Genomic DNA, 21,040 nt, shown 5'->3' on the forward strand with positions numbered 1-21,040 from the left:
AAATTTCAATTTAAAAAAAAAAAAAAAAACGTGGAAGTCAAACTGAAGTAAGATATTTTTATTTAATGAGTAAGAAAACTTTGTCTTATATGAACTTGCATTTAATTGTATTTAATGTTAAAAAACTATGTTTCATTTTTATGTGTTTTGAATTAACTTTTTGCTTTTGATGTAATTTGAAAGTATTCTAATTTTTCAATTGAGAGTTTTTTCTTTAATTTATTTTGACAGCATGAATTGTATAAAATAAAAGCTCAATCTTTTGACTTCTGTGCTTGTAGTAATTGGTAATTCAGTGTTTAGTTATTAGGCCAATTGATCTATAAAAACATGTGTGTTAAAACAAGAATTGTAACTCCATTCAACCGACTCACTAATGATACATCTTGAAGGAAACTTAATAAGTTGCCCATACAGTTAATTCCGAAATGCTTTAGATATTCATCACTATTGAGGGAATACTTCCTAGATTCGTTAGCTACATCCACAATTGTTTTTATCTTTTTTTTTTAAAACTTGCCTAATTTTTTTTAAATATATGTCATTTAAAACATTTTCCGTTTCAAACTCGTTTGCAAAATTTGAAGAAACCAAAAAAATAGAAAAACTTAGAACAGAATATAAAATTTTAACATTGCAGTCAGAAAATTCTAGAGGAATAAATGCTACTTTAAGTATGCCTTATTAAATCACTCTTGTTCAATTAAAAGTAGTTCATTGTAATGTGTTTTTAAACTTTTTCAAAAATTGTAAAATCAAGTTTTGAAATTTATATCTGCTTTTTTCTATAATAATTTTCTAAACAGTTATGTACCCCAGACATTTTAAATATTTTTAAACAGTTGTTTCAGCCAAGAAATTTCAAACTGATTTCAGTAGTAATCGTAACTATTTGTAGTAATCAGTAGTAATCGTAACTGCATTTTTGGGAAAAAAATATCATAATTATTTTTGGCATCAATATAGAAAGTCATTTGATGTTTTAATTTTTTTTAGGAAAATCCTATTTACTACTCTGTATAATAGAGTTGTTACATTTTTCCAAATGCAGTTTACAGGTTTTGTATCTGCTTATGCAAATGTGGTAAATATCTTTTTCTCTAATATATTTCATAACTCTGGAGAGTATTTTCAAAGCTCCAAGTTAAAGAAAGATACTTAAAACCAAAGCATTCTCTGATGGGTCTTACATTCATATATTTTTATTTTATTTATATATTCTACTATAATTGTTTAATTGGGTGTCTGTATATAGTTTATTTTGTATTCTAAGTTGTTAAAATTTAATTTACTTTAAATAAAAAAGGTACTTTAAAGTGGTTGGTTTTTTTTCATAGTGATTAGAGCCCGAGTTGAAAATTTGTTACTTAGCATAAGATTCTTCAGTATTTTGCTAAAAATGCATTGCCATTTGCATTTAAAATGACAGGAAGGATAAGTATAGTATTAAAAAAATATATTGCAAAACTTTTGACCTAATAAATATTATAACAAGAAGTAAACACAATTATTGCTTACTTAGTGATAATGTTATTATTTATTTATGTAAAAAATAAGTAAACATCGTTTTTATGTGTAGTTTTGCATTTCGCTTTAGTGGTTGATTTAAAAAAATATATTCTTTAAAAATAGTATCCACATTGTTGTTGAATGTAAAATATTGAATTTACTTCTATAATGTGATTCTGTTATGAAGGTATTTTCAATTTCATGTGTTCAATGATTCAATTTTGTATGATACTTCCAATTTCATATAAATGTTAATTAAGTTTTTCTTTTTAAGAATGAGGATAATGGGATAGATGTGTCTAGAGAAGAAACCAAAAATCTGTTAAAATTCCTTCATGGTTCTGGTACGTTTTGAGTTCTATTAAATTCATTTATTTAAATTGAAAGTCATTAGTGAGCTTTTTATTTTGTACATAATTAAAATTGCTTTATAAATTGGATCTAGGTCAGACTACATATTTAAGAATTCTTAAAGATCCAAATTTAAGAAAAATGGACAAAGCTTAATATACATATTTAAGGAAATGAATATTGATTCTATGAGCATTTGATTCTATTTTTAAACTACTTTTATAAGCATTGTTTTTATAATAATTAACTTATGAATCCAAATAAACTTGTTATGTATAGATCACTATGTACATGTTTTAATGTAAGTTTTTTTCCCAACTGAATTTAAATGACTACAGTTCCTTTTACTAGGGTCCCACATTTCTTAAAAATTATTTTTAAGGGTCTGACATTAATTTTTTAAATACAATTTTAACATCTCGATCTATGAAAACAAAGAATTCTTATACACATATATTCCTTTCAAACATAATCTGTGGTATTCATCAAAAATATTAAAGCATTTATGTTTGTTTTATTTTTGTCACTACTTTTTAAAATTTGTAAGACCCATGGGAATTATCCTTTTTAGATTTTTTCTCTAAGCGAATTTTTCAAATTTCATTCAACATTTCTCATTCCCTGTCACTATGTAGGTAAGACTTTTTTCGGATCCTTAAGAGAATTAAATTTTTTGGTTTTGATTTTTCAAGCTTCAGAAAAATTTTGAGGTAATAAAGATTTTAAAACTAACTGACACTGATTTGTTCACATTTTGTTACTCAAAGAGATAGTCTGAATAGTTGCATTTGTAATATACCTAGCCACTCTGATCCCTAAGTCCAAAATTTTGCTTAGTAATGATTATGTTAAGTGTTTAATAAAGTAAGCAAAATTTCAAATTGTTTTAGTTTGGCTTAAAAATATTTTGTTCATTCTTTAAAATTAAAAAGGCTCATTTTGTGTTGTGTCTATTTCTTTAAATACACATTTTCAGCTATGTCAATGTTCTTGAAAAAATATTTTCAACTATGCCCATTTTCTTGAACATACGTTTTGCATTATGTCTGAAATAAAAAGCTCACAAATTAAATATTTATTAATAGCTATTTCTGAAAAAGATTAAAAATTGTAAAAAATATTGTAGTAGTAACTAATATTTTCTTTTAGAAATTTTCTATGTGCAAATTGTAACATTTTATTTAATAGTTTAGTATGATTGACTGACAAATAATAGCCCTTCACTCAAAAAGGTTGTGCACTCCTACTTTAGGTCAAGCTGATTTATCTCTGTACAAGTTAGAAAGGGAATGTTGTGCCAGAGAACTATGGTTCTTTCATTTTTTTAAAAAATTGCAATTTAAAGTATTTCGTACATAGGAATATTTTAAATCAAATGAAAAAATTTTTTATTTTCTATCAAGAGTTAGAAAAATTGTGTATTTCTTTTTTTTACTCAAACTGTATTTAGTTCTTTAAAATAATTGTAAAGCATCCATATATGAGATTTTTAGACAGTTTAGGCAATTTGGTATTTTACTTAACATAAGTATTGCGTTAAGTAAAATACAAAGTTTAAAGTTTAACATTAAGATAAGCTTAATATTCAAACCTATTGGGCTTTTACTAATTAAATTCTTATTTGATTTTAGAAAGTCTAAATTGGACTATGAAGAAAAGTTTTATTTATCCTATTGTGATGTTGATTCTGGTTTCTTTAACAGTAAGTTTCCAATTTTTACAAATGTTTATCAAGAACTAAAATAATTATCATTAATCTAAAAGAAGTAACGAAATTGTTTCTATTTAATATAGTTTTTTTTTTTTTTTTTTTTTAGTTTTAAAATTGGAACTGTAAATCTTACATTCAAAATAATTTTTTTCCATGCAAATGATTAAAAAAAAAAAGATTTAATACTTTTTTATAATTTATTGTGGTATAATCAAGTTATAGTGTAATGATCTTAATATGAGGAATTGAATATTGCCACAAAGAAAACTCTTAGCACTATTTTTTAATATATGAGAGCGTTATAGATATGTGTGTTCAAAGTACACAGTATTGTGTCTTTCTCTCAATGTGCCAGTTTTACTTACAAATAACAGATATTTATACTAAAAGAATTGTGTTAACTATGCAGATAAGTAAATCCTAATTTTAAGCTCGAATTTCATATAATTTTATTTCTGGATAACAATATCTAGATTTTTTTTTGGGACCACTACTTTTATTAAAAACATTCTGTGAGGAATGTTGAGATTTAATAAAAAAATATCTAGAATAATGCTGGTGCTCTTGGAGTTTGTAGAAGAGTGATATTCTTTGAAGGACTTTTTAGGTTCTGAGAAATGTGTAATACTACCATGAATTGTTCTTTATTGATATTATTCAAATGATCTAATTAACTCTCCCAAGCATAGATTTTTGTTGAAGTATTTTATTGAACTATGCATTTTTATAAATAGTCTATTACAGAACTTGTTTCTCTTGATGTAAACTGGTACTACTTGAACTTTTGTCAAGATTATCGGTTTGCCTGAACCTGTGTACAATAAGACTCAAAGTCTTAATGAGGTACTGTTTCTATGTGACTAATGATCAAATCAGTGATCATGTTTAAGATTTTGAAACATTATAGTCCACAGCTATTCCAGGTCAAATGTGTGAAGTTTATGTGCCAACTGAAAAGTCAGATGAATTGACCGCCCAATCTCCAGATCCACTAGAGTTATGCCAATAACAGCATGTTTGTCAATAATAATTCTTAAGGGAAATGAGTTTTCATTCATAGAGGTTATGCATTTTAAGCTATTTTTTAGACTCCCTCCAAATGCAGCTTTGCAAACCATTCAGTTTAGGTTTGATGCAGTTGTAAGAGGCATGTGCCATGCTCTTTACTTTTTATGTTCTTTGTACAACATAAATGTTATTTATGCAACATAAATTGAAATTAATTTTCGCTAAATAGTTTCATTTCTTAACTGTATCACACATTTATTCACAAGACCTAATAGTTATTTAAGGCAACATGCATGATAGTTATGAATTTTGGCGAAATACAGTGGAAAGTCACGTATCCGGAATCAGTGGGACTTCTGGAAGTCCGGATGTTAGATTTATCCGTGTAATAGACCCCCTAAGGTAAATAAAGTTTTAAACGATCTGAATCTAATAAATAAGCATTATTTTTCGGACAATAATGTTTTAGTACGTATTAGAATTATATCTAGTCAAAAACAAAATGTTAGAAAAAAATAATGAATGGTTAAAATATAGAAAACGAAGAAAATTTGTCAGTTATGTAAATATCAATTGCTCTCTCCGCCATTTTGAACTAGAACGATTCAAGGAAGAAGGGGAAATTACCGTCATTCATTAAAGTGGGTAGGTGGAGGAGAAAAATTCATTTCCTCCTTATTTGTCATTCAAGTTGAGGGCGGGGAAGTGACAAATTCTTATTTTCTCTCTGATCATTGGCTATCAATCAAGCATAAAGGCATGGCATGCTAATTGGGTTCTCTTTACTTTTTCTTGTTGATTGAAAATGACGCCCCCGCCACGTTAACCTTTGCTGGCGTTTACCTTTTTCGCAGTATTTCTTTTTTCCCTAACACTCTAATAAAAAGGTTCTAGGAAATTCCTCTTTTACTAGCCAGCTGCATAAGAAAGAAGGGGGGGGGGAGGAGATTCAATTGTGCTCTTTTGAAAACAAATCTCCCTCCTTTCCTGCATTCCAGAGGAGGAGTGTCACTAACGGTCGCTCAACGGTCTTGGTAGATCTTCTCTTCCTCTTTTTGGGGATTTATGGGTTCAATACATAAATCACTAGAAGCTAGAAAAGTAAAACGTGTTAAAAGACCTCTTTTTTTAAAAGAGAGGGGAAGATGAAGAGATGTTTGTTTATTTTAATTGTTAAAAAGTGTCTGGGAAATCGACCCTTCGAGAAAAGGGACGTCCGGATATGGGACGTTACACTGTAGTAAGATTAAGATTCAGCTTGGGTTTTCTCTTTAAAATATAGTATTTAAATTTTTTTTCATGTTTGTGCTAATATTAGTACATTATCATTTTGTTATTAAAATGATGTTGTTATTCCAGTTATTGCTTTATGGAAAACTTTTAAATGTTATTAAACAATAAATTTTTTAATGACTTATATTTTTTAATTAATTTGTAAATTATTATTTATTTCAATGGTTTTCTAACAATTCTTTGTTTTAATTTATATTTTTATTTATTTATTTTTGCATAAGAATGAGTTGATTTATTTGCTCAGTAGTTAAATTTAAACATATCTATCTGGAAAACTCTAATGTACAACTAAATAAATCAAGTTTTATTGTTTGGAAAAATGTAAATTGTGGAAAATATTAAATGTTTCATTTTGCATTTAAGTACTATTATTGAACTAATTATATGTAAAAAATTATTGTTATTATTCTGGAAAACTATGGAAAAATAGCTCTACGATTGTGAGAAATCATTGTTATAGACTGACAGTGAATTATTTTATAATTTTAACTCCTTTTTTTTTTCTTAATTATTTCATGGCTTTTAAAGCTAGAATTATAAATATTTTATAAGTACAAGTTTGTGAACCACATTTAAACATAGTGATTTATGTTTATTTATAGAGTGTGGCTAAAATTAAAGTAGATGTTTTTAAAGTTCAATGACAAAAAAAAGAAAAATATTGGACTAAACTTGACTAAATTTGCAACAGTTAGACATATCCATTTTTCACCAACTGGAGTTGGGAGACATTAGACAAATGCAGACAAAATAGACATTAATAACAAATGCAGAACACTAACATTTTACATGCATTTTTAAATTGGCGTCACACTTATATTATACACTTAAATTGCATAAAACACTATAACATTCATGTTTCCCTTTAGCAGAAGTATAAGCAGATATTTTATAGAGAAACAAAGTTATTTGTAGTTCCTTCTTCTTAAATCAAGTGCTTGTATGCTATTCACTTGTAAGCAATAAGTTTTTTCCGTAATGTAGGATGAACTTCAAATAACCTCATTTGTACGTTTGATTCAGCAGTTTTCTTGTTATCAGCCTTTAAACACTTCTTTTATTATGGCCACTCTTTATTTGTTACAAAATGTATAGGTGTTTGTTTCTGAAATGATTCATAAAATTCAAGAAATTTATATAAGTTTCTAAAAAAATCTTTTTTTAGGCATTATCTGTATTGATTGTTTTTCAAAATATACTGGAATTGTGCTTTGGAATAAAATCTCTACCTACGTCCCCTAAGGTAATTAGACTTATTTTTTAAGATATGCTTTATAAACTATTATTGTTGCTTCTACTAGTACAGTACAGAGCCCGTTATTCGGAAATCAGAAAACCGGAAAACCAAAAACCCAGAACGAAATTCGATAGATTTTCCCGCCATTTAAAAAAAGTTTTTTTTTTCCCTCATAAGATTTCAGGATGTTTCTTTCTTTTTTGAAAGATGTTTACCTTACCATCATTTTGAAAATAATCATTAGTGTATTACTTCATTGTTTTTTCTTCTTTTTCAGATTATTTCCAAAAAATTTTTTGTTTTAGTTGAGTTTGGCAATAAAAAAACGGCTTTCTGTAGCGATTCAGAAAACTGGAAAAATCAGTTATCCGGAATAGCGATGGTCCCGATCATTCCGGATAATCGGTTCCCTACTGTACTAAGTATGTCATATCAATAGAATATGCTTATGTAAATCTAATTAATTTGAAGTAGATTAAGAATTATTTAAATTTAAGAGTTGACTGGAAAAGTCCAAGGAAATTTTTAAGATTATTTTTTGTGTAATATGAAATTAATATAGTTTCATATAAAAATATCAGCATTGAAAATTGGCCGTTAGTGATTTCTTAATTTTTTGTTATGTGATATCTACAGTGCGCTAAAAAAAGCAATATTCCCCAGAATAAGTTTTATTCCAATGATCAGATTTTCCTGTAGTAAATGTCAATCTTGATGGGTTCAGTGAGTGATGATATGCTAATTAATAGGTTCTAATTAATAATTAAGTTGAAAAATAAAACACAAAAATGTACTTTCTTGGAATAAGCATAGATTTTTTTTACCCTGGATTTGAATTTTTTCTTCCCCCAAAATATGAGGAATATCTACAATTTGAAAGTTATGGCCCTAATAGATTAGTCAGGAAAGTGTGTGAAAGTTTAGATTCCTTAACTCATTAACAGTCATATAATTTTACAAAAATGATCATAAAAGTGCTTATTTTTTTTATTCAAGAAAATTCTATAAAACTAAATGATTGCATAATATGAAGTACAAATGAAGCATCTGTACAAACGAATACATATTAATTTTTAATCTTTGGTTAATCACAAATATACATGTCATATAAGTGCTGATGTCTATTTTAAAATAAACTATCTCTGAACGAACAGTTTGGTATTGCCATCTGTTGTAGATTAAGAAATAAGCATGATTTCAAGCATAAGAAATTTTTTTGATGCATTAATTTTGAACATTCCAGCCCGGAAATATCACTGCCATGAAAAAATAGAGGGTGAATTTGACGGGTCCCATCAAATTTACCCTCTCACCTTGATCATTTTTACAGGAGCAAGGAGCGTTTTTTGTGTTTCTGATCATATTTTTAAAGGTTATTGCGCAACTCATTGTACCAAATTTTGTACCAACTCATGAAACTTGTTTTTCCAAAGATAATTGCATAATATAATGTTTAGTAGTTAATTATTATGTTTTATTATTTAATTTAATATTGAGCAAAAAAAATCAAAGTATGAACCATAAATTTTTTATACTAAATTAAGTTATATATATTTTTTATAAAATAGTGCAATTAATTTGCCGATATTAGTATGCATATATATACACAGTACGACCTCGAAAATCTGGACTTCTAAAATCTGGATTTGTACTTCCAGTTCATCGGAAAAATGTTCCAAATCAATAAAAAAAAATGCTTAAAATTAAAACTTAAATGTAAAAGCGCAAAACCTCAACTCTTGTCAAACAACAAAGCAGTGGATGAAGAGGTGGGGGTGGGGAGTAAATCGAAGCACATAGCTGATAAGGAAATTCCAGCCATTCTTATCAGTGCTGTATAGATAAGGCGTGCAGGAGAAGGAATTCTTCTATCACCTTCTTTCCCCCCCCCCCTATGAAGAAAGAAAACTGGTTCTTTTTTCTACTTTGAAAGCAAAAGTGAAAACGAAAACGATTTTGATGGCATTAAATTTTCAAAAGTTCAAAATTTAAAACTTGAAATAAATGAACCTATCGATTACGCAAAAAAGGGCATATTTAAAATTGATGAAGATGATGTTGAGGGGAGGTAATGAGTTGCGAAAACGAATTACTAGTTGTCAATCACGTGACTGACGACAAAATAAAAATTATTAATTTTCAATCTAAGAGCCATTCCCCTTATTTTGTGTGAACTTTATTTTAAATTAATCAATATTTTAATAAAATGAATTGTATAAATAACAAGTTTTCTTAGAATCTTTCCTGTATGCTAAATAAATCCCCACATAAGGTTATATCTAAATCATAATTAAAAAAGTAAATAAATAAAAGCTATGTTGTATTAAAAAAAAGAAAATTGATTTATTGTTGCATGCAAGATATAATTTAAAACAAGGCCAATATGGCCTTCCAGTACTGACACTATTGTTGTAGTAGCTAGGCTATTAGATATACTAGTGTCATAAAAGGGATTCCTGAATTCAAGATGGCTTTTAAAATTAATAAATTAAAATATTTCTTCTTTTTAAATGACTCTTTTATCTCTGTGGGTTGAAGGATAGAATGAAGTAATGCTGATTTAAATAAGAAATAAATATAGATATTTTAATAGGATTATAAATTAAAAAAAAAACTTTTATAAAATGATTCAAAGTAAGCTATCAGCAAAATGACTCAAAATAAGCTGTTAAAAAATTCAAAATAGATAATAGTTTATAGTTATAATCATCCCTCCCAGGCCCTCCATAATCTTCACTGAAATATATTTTGTCCCTATGTTACTTTTGAAAAAGCACAAATAATGATATAAAAATTTTATATGTTCAAATTCTGAACTTGTGGGAAATCATAATTTTTTAATTAATTAAAATTTTATTTTCAAAGGACATTAAAAAGAGCCTCCTTTTGGCAGAAAATTACCCTAAAAAATATCTGCTGTTTAGAAATGTCGAGACAATGGGCAATATATTTTCCATCAACTATTAATAAGCCATTCCCATTAAACATAAAAATTTAAACCAACAAAAGCTTCTATTTTTACATAATTTTTTGGTTAACCTCTTGGCTGCTAAGCAACAGAGAACATTTGTCAATCATTCATGTTATGGTTATCGTAAATTACTCTTGTTTGTGGTGAATTATTTTGTTTATTTTTTTTTCTTCAGAATATTGTCATAAATATATATCTTTCTTGTACTCTAATTATGACCTAAATTTTTTGTGACTTTTGTTTATCCCCTATTTCTCAAGGGTTAGGAATCCAAATCTGTAAAAGAAAAAAAAAAGCATATTTGGTGTCATTAATTCTTTAATGCATAAGTTTTATTCAGGTGGATATTTTTTTCTTTTTTTTTTTACACCATGTACATGTCTACAGTCTATATATGCATACGTAGACTTAAAAATGTTGTACGTTGATTATCTTGATATTTATATTTTTTATGCTATAGGTTTTGTTATAGGTAAAACTGAATGTTTAACGAATGTAAAAGGTTTAGCAAATGTAAAGCTGAATGTAGAAATGAATAACGAAATGGTAATATGATATGTAGAGAAAATATATGTTATATCACAAAAGTTAATCCGAATAGTTGACATAGCAGGATATTAATCCAACACAATCCTTAGAGAATTAAAATTGAGATTAATGCAAAATAATTTTTTTAGTGTTACTTTATTCTTTCAGAATATAACTTTGGGTGCTACTTCATTATCAACATTTGGTCCTTTCGGAGCTCTTGTAGAAGTCATACTAATATTGTATCCTTTGAAAAATTTTATTGAATGTTTAAAGAAAAACGAAGTAATTCTTTAATTTTAATTTACATTTATGTTTTGGAACTTATTAAGAAATTGTCAAGAAATGAAATGAATTTTGAAATTATTTTTATTAAATTAGTTGAATTAATGTGAAGTTGCATTTATTTTATTAAATTATTCGTTAAATTTATAAGTGTTCTTGGCTCTAATGTCATGGTGAGTTTAGTTAATTTCAGATCACATATTTAGCACTGTCCTAGGAAACAGATGGCAGTGCAAATTCTATTCTTTCAGAAGCCTGTAAAAATATTGTGTTTGAAGCACCTTTAGTTCTTAAAAGTGGCTAACAAAGGCAAATTATATTGCAGGCACAAAACAATAGTATTTCTAGCAGCTCTATTTAGTTTCGTGAAATTGACTGAAATTAGGAAACTTTGAGTATTGAGCCGCGATGGCTCAGGGGATAGAGCGTTCGCCTTTCAATGAGATGAACCGGAGTTAAAGTTACTGTTGTTGAATGTTATCATTATCCAAGTGTTATGTAGAAATAATTCATATTAAGAATTAATATAAAGTTTAAAATTTACTTAGACAATTTATCAATATTAAAATACTGGTTTGATTTTCAGATCTAAAAACATTAGCATTATGATTTTTTAAGTAATTTTTGAATATGTATCCTAATGTTAATTAGTAAGTGTAGCATCCCATATCCGGACGTCCCTTTTCCGAAAGGGTCGATTTCCTGCACACATTTTAACAATCAAAATAAACATTTCTTTGTTTTCCCCTCTAAAAAAAAAGGGGGGTCTTTTGACACGTTTCATCCTTGCCTAGCTTCTAGTGATTTATGCATTGAACCCATAAATCAACAGAAAGGGGAACAGAAGATCTACCAAGACCTTGCCCTTAGTGATGCTCCTCCTCTAGAATGCAGGAAAGGGGGGAGATTTGTTTTCAAAAGAGCACAACTGAGTTCCCTCCCCCCTTCTCTCCTATGCAGCTGGCTAGTAAAAGAGGAATTTCCTGGAATCTTTTTATTAGAGTGTTAGGGAAAGAAGAAATACTGTGAAAAAGAGTAAACGCAGCAAATGTTAACGTGGAGGGGGAGTCACTTTCAGTCACACGGGAAAAAATAAAGAGAACCCAATCAACATGCCGCGCCTTTATGCTTGATTGATAACCAATGATCAGAGAGAAAATAAGAATTTGTCACTTCCCCGTCCTCATCTTGAATGACAAATAAGGAGGAAATGAATTTTTTTTCTCCACCTACCCACCTTAATGAATGATGGGAATTTCCCCTTCTTGCTTGAATCGTTCTAGTTCAAAATGGTGGAGAGAGCAATTAATATTTTTATAACTGTCAATTTTTTTTTCGTTTTCAATATTTATTTTTTTAATAGCAGTAATTATTATTTTTTCTAATATTTTGTTTTTGATTGATTAGATATTCTAATACTGAAACATTATTGCCCGAAAAATGTTTATTTATTTTTTGATTCTTAGATTCAGATCGTTTTAAACTTTGTTTACCTTGGGGGTCTATTATAAGGAAAAATCTAATATCCGGTCTTTCTGACGTCCCACCGATTCCGGATACGCGACCTTCTACTGTATTGTATCCTTTCTTAAAATCGAGCCAAATTACCAATCTCTAATAAGATTTTATATTAATTCATGAGTCTGCATTATATAATCGGCAGATTTAAATTACCTACCATTAAAAATGCATGCACAGTACTGAAAAAAAAGAACCACCGTCCTAATCTATTTTTGATCTAATGATGGGATCTTCACATTCTAGGACTCTATCTCAATGGCTCAAGGGGGTGATCTCAAATACGCTAATTAATTAGTGCCAGGGTTGGGTTTTTGACGTCAAAAAGTGGTTTTTGACATGACAAGGGTATAATACTGGTTTAAACCGTCAAAAACCCGTCAAAAATGTCAAAAACTGAAGTTTGCCAAGAAAATATATAAACTTCAAAACTACCAACAGTTGCCATGCATTATATTGAAATTTAATTATACTATAGGTAATCAGCAGGTTTTAAAATATTTTTTAATTAAAATTAAGGTAAAATAACAGATTTAAAATCTCAGAAATTTATATTCAAATGCATGTGCAGAAAAATTTTGCACAAAAATTGTTTAAATATTTATATTTAAAAAAATTTTTTTTTTCTTTTTGATACTTAAGAAAATTAAAAGTTTATTACTATGCATTTTTGACATATAAGGAACTTATAACTAATATTTATAAGGAACTTACAAGTTATGTTGTATAAATAAAAACTTGATATAAAATACAAGTGTATAAAAATTTTTTTTTTAATGTTTTACCGAATATCTTTATTATCCAGTATGTTAATTTGAATTTAAAAGTAGTTATATTTATGAATAATGATAAATATAATTCATATTGTTTATTATATTTATTTATAATTATTACACTTATCATTTTAAAACAATTTTTATCTCTTAATTTTTTTTTCTCCACTTGTATTAAGAATACAAATAATGCATATCTTGAAAGCAAGAAGTAATTATTCAACAGCTGAATATTTAGATATTCAACAAAACTATATCATATTCAGCAAAATGAAATTCACAAGTATTTGGATAAACTAAATTTTCAGCATAGTAAATGAATAGGCTGAATATACTGTAAATCGACACTAACTACTCTGTGTATTTAACAGAAAGCACTTAAATTTGTATTGTCTTATGTTAAAAAGATTATTAAGAAGATTTAAAAGAATATTAAAAAGATTTTTCTTTAAAAGAAGATGTCTAATGTACAAAACTGCTAATGTTTATCTTTAAAAATGTCTAATTTTTAGTATAATCTATACTATACACTAAATTTGGTTATAAATAAATTTCTTAATAATATCACTGCAGATTTTCAATAACACATGAAAATGAATACATAATATTACAAAAGATGTGAGTTTTCATAAGTACAAGATTTTGGTTACTATTCAAAATATAAGTGTTTCTTCAAAATTTTAAATTTATTTTTTCTAGAACATATTTAGAAACACTATCCTTTAAGAAATACATAAATTTTATGTATTAATTAAATTTCACATATGAATATAGGTTTTTGACATTTTCGACATTTTTGACAGTGAGGTTTTTGACGTGACGGTTTAAACCATGGTTTAAACTGTCAAAAACTGTCACATGTCAAAAACCTGCCAACCCTGATTAGTGCAGATGATATCTTAAGTTACTAAATCAGATACAAAAATGTACTTTCTCTAAACATACCTTTTTTGTTTGGACGGATTTGGAATTCTGACCTCCAAAATATAGGGGTTAGCCACAATCTGGGAAATAATGGACCAAATAGTTTACAGGGTTGCCACTCCACAGGGAGAACAGGGAAAGCCTGGAAAATACAGGGAATTTAAAAATTACCAAAAATAACAGGGAAAATGCAGGGAATTTTGATTTTTTCTTCACAAACTGGGAAAATACAGGGAATTTTTTTTGTTATTTTTGATTTTTAAGAAATGGAGGCCACTCAAAGCGTAATATATGGGATATTTAAGGAAGATATTTCAGCTATACTTACTATTTCATTTACTACAGCATTATTTAAGTATGTCGTGCTTTTTTCCAGCAATTAAAACTAATAAATATAGTTAGCCCAATATGGATCACACAAGAGCACAGTAATTGTTGTTTCCGCTTAACATTGCGGCGACTGAACTTAACTTAATCGTAACCGCGACAGTTACGATCAGTAACTGTCTCTGTCATTCACCAGAAGAATCCTAACTGCCATTGTAGAATGACGCGCATGGTGTTTCATATTTTCTCTTCTTATACTTAATACTTAAAATGTTAAATAAATACTAATTAAATTGTAAACTCAATCTATTCATCTCCTGGACACAACCAACCACCACAATATATTGCACATAATATCTACAGGGAAAACACAGGAAATTTTTATTCCAGATTTGAGTGGCAACCCTGGTTTAGTCAGGAAAGGGGTCCAAAGTCAGGACCCCTTAATGTTAATTTAACTTTTTGTGTATTTCGCTATATCTTGAAAACTTTTTAACCCACTGACGGTTCTGCACGTAAAAAGTCGCATTTTAACCTGCAGTCTTCTCTGCATAGCAAAACCGGTTTTCCCATAATAACTGATAGGGGAACAGTGTGTAGGGGAGAAACATTCTCCCAATTTTGCCCATTTCCTTAACCGCCAGTGGGTTAAGCAAATTTAAAGTTTTTTTGCACACAATTATAAAATATGTTTGTCAAAACATAATTCCAATCAAAAAACAAATTTTTGTGAATATTTATGATATTTTTTATTTAATAATAATTAAAAAAATGAATTGTAAGGTATAAAAGGTATTAAGGGTAGTATTTTTGTAAAATAATAATAATTGTAAGGTATTAAAGGTTAAGTGTTGTAAGGTATGCAAGCTTGTAATTTTGTATGGCAAAATACGAAAATTGAGCAAAATCGATTGAATGGTTCCTGAGAAATTGAATTTTAAAAGAGTTGGTTATTTAAAATTCGATTTCTCAGGAACTATTCAACTGATTTTAGTCAAATTTTATATTTTGCCATTTAAAATTACGTACTTTAAAATGATGCAAAAATTTTATACCTTACATTTCAAAATTTTTCTAATATTACTAAATAAAATACAGTGTAACGTCCCATATCCGGACGTCCCTTTTCCGGAAGGGTCGATTTCCCGGACACTTCTTAACAATCAAAATAAACAAACATTTCTTTATCTTCCCCTCTCCTTTAAAAAAAAAGAAAAAAAACGAAGTCTTGACAGGTTTTTCCCCTTTTCAGCTTCTAGAGATCTATGCATTGAACCCATAAATCAACAGAAAAGAGAACAGCAGATCTACTATGACCATGACGCTCCTCCTCTGGAATGCAGAAAAGGGGGGAGGGGGAGATTTGTTTTCAAAAGAGCACAACTGAGTCCCCTCCCTCCCCCTTTTTTCCTATGCAGCTGGCTAGTAAAATAGGCATTTCCTGGAACCTTTTTATTTGAGTGTCAGGGGAAGAAGAAATACTGTGAAAAAGGGTAAACACAGCAAATGTTAAAGTGGAGGGGGAATCCCCTTTAGTAACACAAGAAAAAATAAAGAGAACCCAATCAGCATGCCACGCCTTTATGCTTTCTTGATAGCCAATGATGGGAGAGAAAATAAGAATTTGTCACTACCCCGCCCTCAACTTGAATAACAAGTAAGGAGGAATTGAATTTTTCTTCTACACATACCCACCTTAATGAATGACGGAAATTTCCCCTTCTTGCTTGATTCGTTCTAGTTCAAAATGGCGGAGAGAGCAATTAATATTTTCATAACTGAATTTTTTTTGTTTTCTATATTTATATTTAAAATAGCAATAATTATTTTTTTCTAATATTTTGTTTATGATTGATTAGATATTCTAATACAAAATCATTATTGCCCGAAAAATAATGTTTATTTATTTTCTTCTTCTTAGATTCAGATCATTTTAAGCTTTGTTTACCTTGGAGGTCAATTATACGGAAAAATCAAATATACGGACTTCGGGAAGTCCCGCCGATTCCGGAAATGCGACTTTCCCCTGTAATAGAAAATAATAAATATTTACAAAAATATAATTTTTACATGAAATTTATTTTGGACAAACACACTTCATAACTGTGTGCAAAATTTTTTCTATTTGTTTAAAAAGTTCACAAAGAAGAAATACACAAAAAATCAAATTAACATTAAGGGGTTTAAGTTTTGGACCCCTCTCCTGAGAAAACTTTTTGGACCATATCTTCCAGATCATGGCTATCCCCTTAATTTGATGAGAAGGGATCCCTTTTTTTTGCATGTCAAAACGAAATTTTTTAACTGCATGTGTATTGGCAATCGAGTGTAAAGTCATCTAGTTACCAACAAATTCATTATTGATAGAAAGTTTAAGTTGTCATAACAGGAATTGAATTATTCAAAAATGAAATTTGGCACCTTGTTCAGAATTTTTGAGTTTTATGTTTTGTTCGGTAGGTTTTACTTAACCTTCACACTCGCTCACAGACAAATATAATGTTTCTATGTTTTATGAAAATAATAGTTCCAACTACAATAAACAATAATTTTTGTTTGTGATGTATAATCAAATCATAATAATTTTGATTATAGCATCTAAGTTTTAGATGTAACATTATTTAAAAAAAAGGTTTAAAAATGTATTTGGATTTTATTTTTATTTATTAACAATAATTCAAATGATTTTTTGTTATTCATGAGTGCGTCCTATTTTTCTTGATTTCTTAATTATTAGATATCTTTGGTCTGCATCTATTGTTGGCTTATATTCTTTACCACTGTTTCATTATTTGAGGCCACAAATTTATAATACATCTATGACTCAGATCATGGGAAACTGTGCTTTATTGTTGGTATTAAGTTCAGCTTTACCAGTATTGGCTCGAAGTATAGGTATGAAATAGATTTAAATTGATGTACATAAATATTATTCATTATTTGCTCAAATTCTGAACTCATTTTTATTTTTAATAGGTCTTACAGATTTTGATCTTATGGGTGATTTTGGACGAATTAATTGGTTGGGAAACTTCTATATCGTGCTGTTTCATAATGTTGTTTTCTCTGTAACAGCTATTTTGTGTTTGGGAACACAGATAACTGCTGCTGTTCGTGCAGAACTTTATAATAGAGTGCGCAAAATATGCCCCATGATGAGTCCTTGTCCATAATGATGCTGTAATTTGAATCAGGTTACCTGCTATTATAAGTGTGTTGCATTAAGTTATAATTATTATAAAACGTCTCAATTACAGATTTATAAGGAAAAATTCTTTTTTTTATGAATATAACAGTTAATGATAATAGAAATTAAATTTCTTTTGGCTAAATAATTCTATATCTTTTTGACTAAAAATGATAGAGCTAAAATAATATTTACTTGTTTATTCTTGTTGTTGTTCAATTACAGTAGAATTTGAGAAAAAAAACCTACAGACATTTTATGTTTTAAAGTACAAAGTTTTTTACTAAATGACTATAGTGGTTATTTTTTCATGTTATAGCTTTTTTTCCTTCAAATTGCTTAAGTTTATTTTGGCTAACTCTGCAGTATTTCTGAAAAAACTATTTTGATTTCGTATTGAGACTTTATTCAACCATGTCATCGCGAAACTTTCTAGTCCAAGGAAAATGTCCATTATATTTTTATTATTTATTCCTGATTGATTGTTACATTATTTAAATAATATTTACACAATATTATGAAGCCTTAATTTTGCTTTATTTTATCTCGTTTTTAGTATCATAATTAGCTTAAAACCTGCTGGTAACCTGATTAACAGACACACTATTTTGTTATTAATTTTTTTAGTCTCTTTAACCATCTATCTCCTATAGTGCTGTGATAAAAAAATTGATATGTAATGTTTACTTTGTTTATATTCATTATTATGTTAAATGTATAGTTGCAGTTAATTAAGTTATTTTTATAGTGTTTTAATATAAACAAAAACCTTGTTCTTTTAATTGTTTTTCGAAAAGATAAAATTTAAGCATTAATCCTGCTCATGATTATAAATTATCTTTGACTAAGAAGTAGTTTCTTTATGGGGGGATTTATAATTGTGTCTAAGATTAATTTCATAGTGGTAACTCTAAATTTTAGATTAATGAAGTATTTCTCTTACCAAAAAAGAGAAAATATTTATATCTACTACAGTAAAGAACCAACTATCCGGGATGCTTGGAACCATCGCTGTCTCGGAGGTCCTGGTTTTCTGGATCAGCCAAAAGTGTCGTTAATCAATGTTTTATCAAACCCAACTTACAATGATAAAAAGTTACACATTTAAAATAGGAAAAGAAAAGAAATGAAGCTCTCTTATTTTTAAAACAAAATGTTTGAAAAATAACATTTAAAGGAATAAAGGCATTTACAAGTTTAGACAAGAAAAACAAGTTTAAAAAAACACGAAATTCACATATTTATTTTTTGAGGAGAATAAAGTCACCAAATCTCGCTTTTCCTAAAAGTAACCGAGGCTTATGAATCCATCATTTTACTTTCCAACAATATTGTTGTTTAATTTCTGAATTTTCATTCCAGATTCTTAATTTAACGGGATCCGAGTTTCAAAAAGGATTCATACTTTTTTTTTCTTTTATTTCGTTTTTATTTTTAAAGCATCATGTTCTTATGAAGAGTGGCAAAACTTTGTCTCATTTTTAACTAAATGCTATAAATTTTTTTTCTTATTGAATCCACTTTTTTAAATAATGCGTTAAAAGAACTAACTACCTACTTAAATTTGGATTCATTTAATTTGTACCAATATTGAAAAATTTTTCAGTTTATTTCAATGAATTATGAATTTTAGTAGCAGTCCGTTAAAAACTTGATATTTTTTGTATTTCCCCCCCCCCCCACTAGCACAGCCAATTATGCTCTGACTTACAATTTACTAAATTCTTCTGATTATTTTTTAAATGATTAAATTCAGCTTAACAATATTCGTACTTTATTATTAAATAAAAAATAGCCATATTTAAATCGTTTTCGTATTCAAATTAATATTTTGCATTCCAATTTTTTTACTTTTTCTTAATAAACTATAGGGATTATTTTTCTTTCGTCCTCTGTTCAGTGATATGCACGTGTAATGCATTTCCTCCTCCTCGTAAATTAAAGAGAAAACAAAATCAGCATGCCAATCCTTTATGTTTGATTGACGGTAATTTATCAGAAAAACAATTCCTTCAAACATGGAATAAAACATTTGTCCCTTCCCCGCCCCCTCTCGCCCTAACGATCTTCATGGTCATGAAAAAAATACTGAAGTTTTATCTTGACAAACGGGGAGAAATGCACCCCCTGCACGCAGTTTTCTCTACTCGACTTCAAGGATGAGTCAAATTTCTGCTTTTTTACTCATTCATTCTAATTCAAAATGGCGGGAAAACCAAACAAATTTTTTCCCAGTTTTCTGAATACCGGATAAATGGTTCTGTATTGTATTACCTGAACATTTCTCACAAATAAACAATTATTGGTGTAGTTTATTAATAAAGATATAATTTTTTGAATGAAACCTAAGCGTAATAATTAAAGTAGTTTTACAATTTTATATAAATTTTTTACTTGTTAGTAGTTACGTTACATATGTATCAAGTAGTTACAACTTTTTCTGTTAAATATTTTTTGAAATAATTTTAGTATCTCATTCTTTTTAGTTTTAATATCATTGCCATACTGATTATATTTAACAAATATTATACATATTTCCCAAGTTTTAGCTCCCTTACTTTATTAAATATAATTTTAGTCCAATGTTAAGATAGAATTTATTTTGTTGATTATTACATGCTAAATTACATTTTTAAGTGATAACACATTAAACACTAAATTGTTATGCTGACTTTGTTTGAAAAAAAATCAGTAAATATTTTTTAAAAGTTTTAAACTTGTGATTTTTTACAAACATAATCTTTACATGTAAATATATCTATTTTCTCTTATACATTATGAACTTATACCTTTTACATACAACTTTTATACATAAATATTGATGTTTACTCCTATTCATTTTGTAATATAACTAAATAAACTAAACTAAATGAATTACATTTAATTCAATGATCATCTGATGATCATATTGAATATGTTTGACAAAATTTGTAGAATTTTTAAAAATTCCAGTTTTTCTCTAAACTAAATATAATTTTAGTGTAAATTATATTTTAGCTATTGAAATATGAAATTACTTTTATTATAACATCAGAACTATATTTCACTTGACATTATGATTATAAATACATCCCTCAACATATACTTTTTATACATGAAAATAAATATTATTTTCTATTTATTCTGTATAATAAATGAATTTACACTTTGTTCAATGGTTATTTGGTTGTCATACTGATACAAAAATTAGTAATTATTTTTTAAATTTCAACTTTTCACTTTATTAAGTATGGTTTTAATGTAAATTATTTTTTAACCATTTAAATAAGTATTTGCTCTTACTATAACTTTGTTCCTAATTTTACTTCACGACTACTTTAGGGAAATTTATTTTGTATGTGTAAATCAGAATTTATCATGAGCAGAGTTATACAAGAATAAGTTCTGAAAACAAACTTATCGGTTTAAGGCATTCTAC

General features: G+C 27.9%; 1 protein-coding gene across 10 annotated transcripts in view; it reads left to right on the forward strand.

Moving 5' to 3' along the window:
• The window catches only part of lili (LMBR1-like protein lilipod), a 54,241-nt gene extending 35,492 nt beyond the window's left edge, over positions 1-18,749 (forward strand). For all 10 annotated transcript variants that reach the window (XM_071187921.2, XM_016057643.4, XM_071187922.2 and 7 more), the window contains 6 exons: positions 1,784-1,853; positions 3,492-3,562; positions 7,038-7,115; positions 10,777-10,850; positions 17,173-17,330; positions 17,412-18,749. In XM_071187921.2, the coding sequence (XP_071044022.1) occupies positions 1,784-1,853; positions 3,492-3,562; positions 7,038-7,115; positions 10,777-10,850; positions 17,173-17,330; positions 17,412-17,608 (648 nt within the window). In that variant the 3' untranslated portion in view covers positions 17,609-18,749. The remainder of the gene's footprint in view (positions 1-1,783; positions 1,854-3,491; positions 3,563-7,037; positions 7,116-10,776; positions 10,851-17,172; positions 17,331-17,411) is intronic.
• The last annotated feature ends 2,291 nt before the right edge of the window (positions 18,750-21,040 follow it).

Source organism: Parasteatoda tepidariorum, chromosome 11 (genome assembly GCF_982258835.1).
Source record: "Parasteatoda tepidariorum strain Cologne lab strain chromosome 11, Ptep-v5.0, whole genome shotgun sequence".
Lineage (NCBI taxonomy): Eukaryota > Metazoa > Arthropoda > Arachnida > Araneae > Theridiidae > Parasteatoda > Parasteatoda tepidariorum.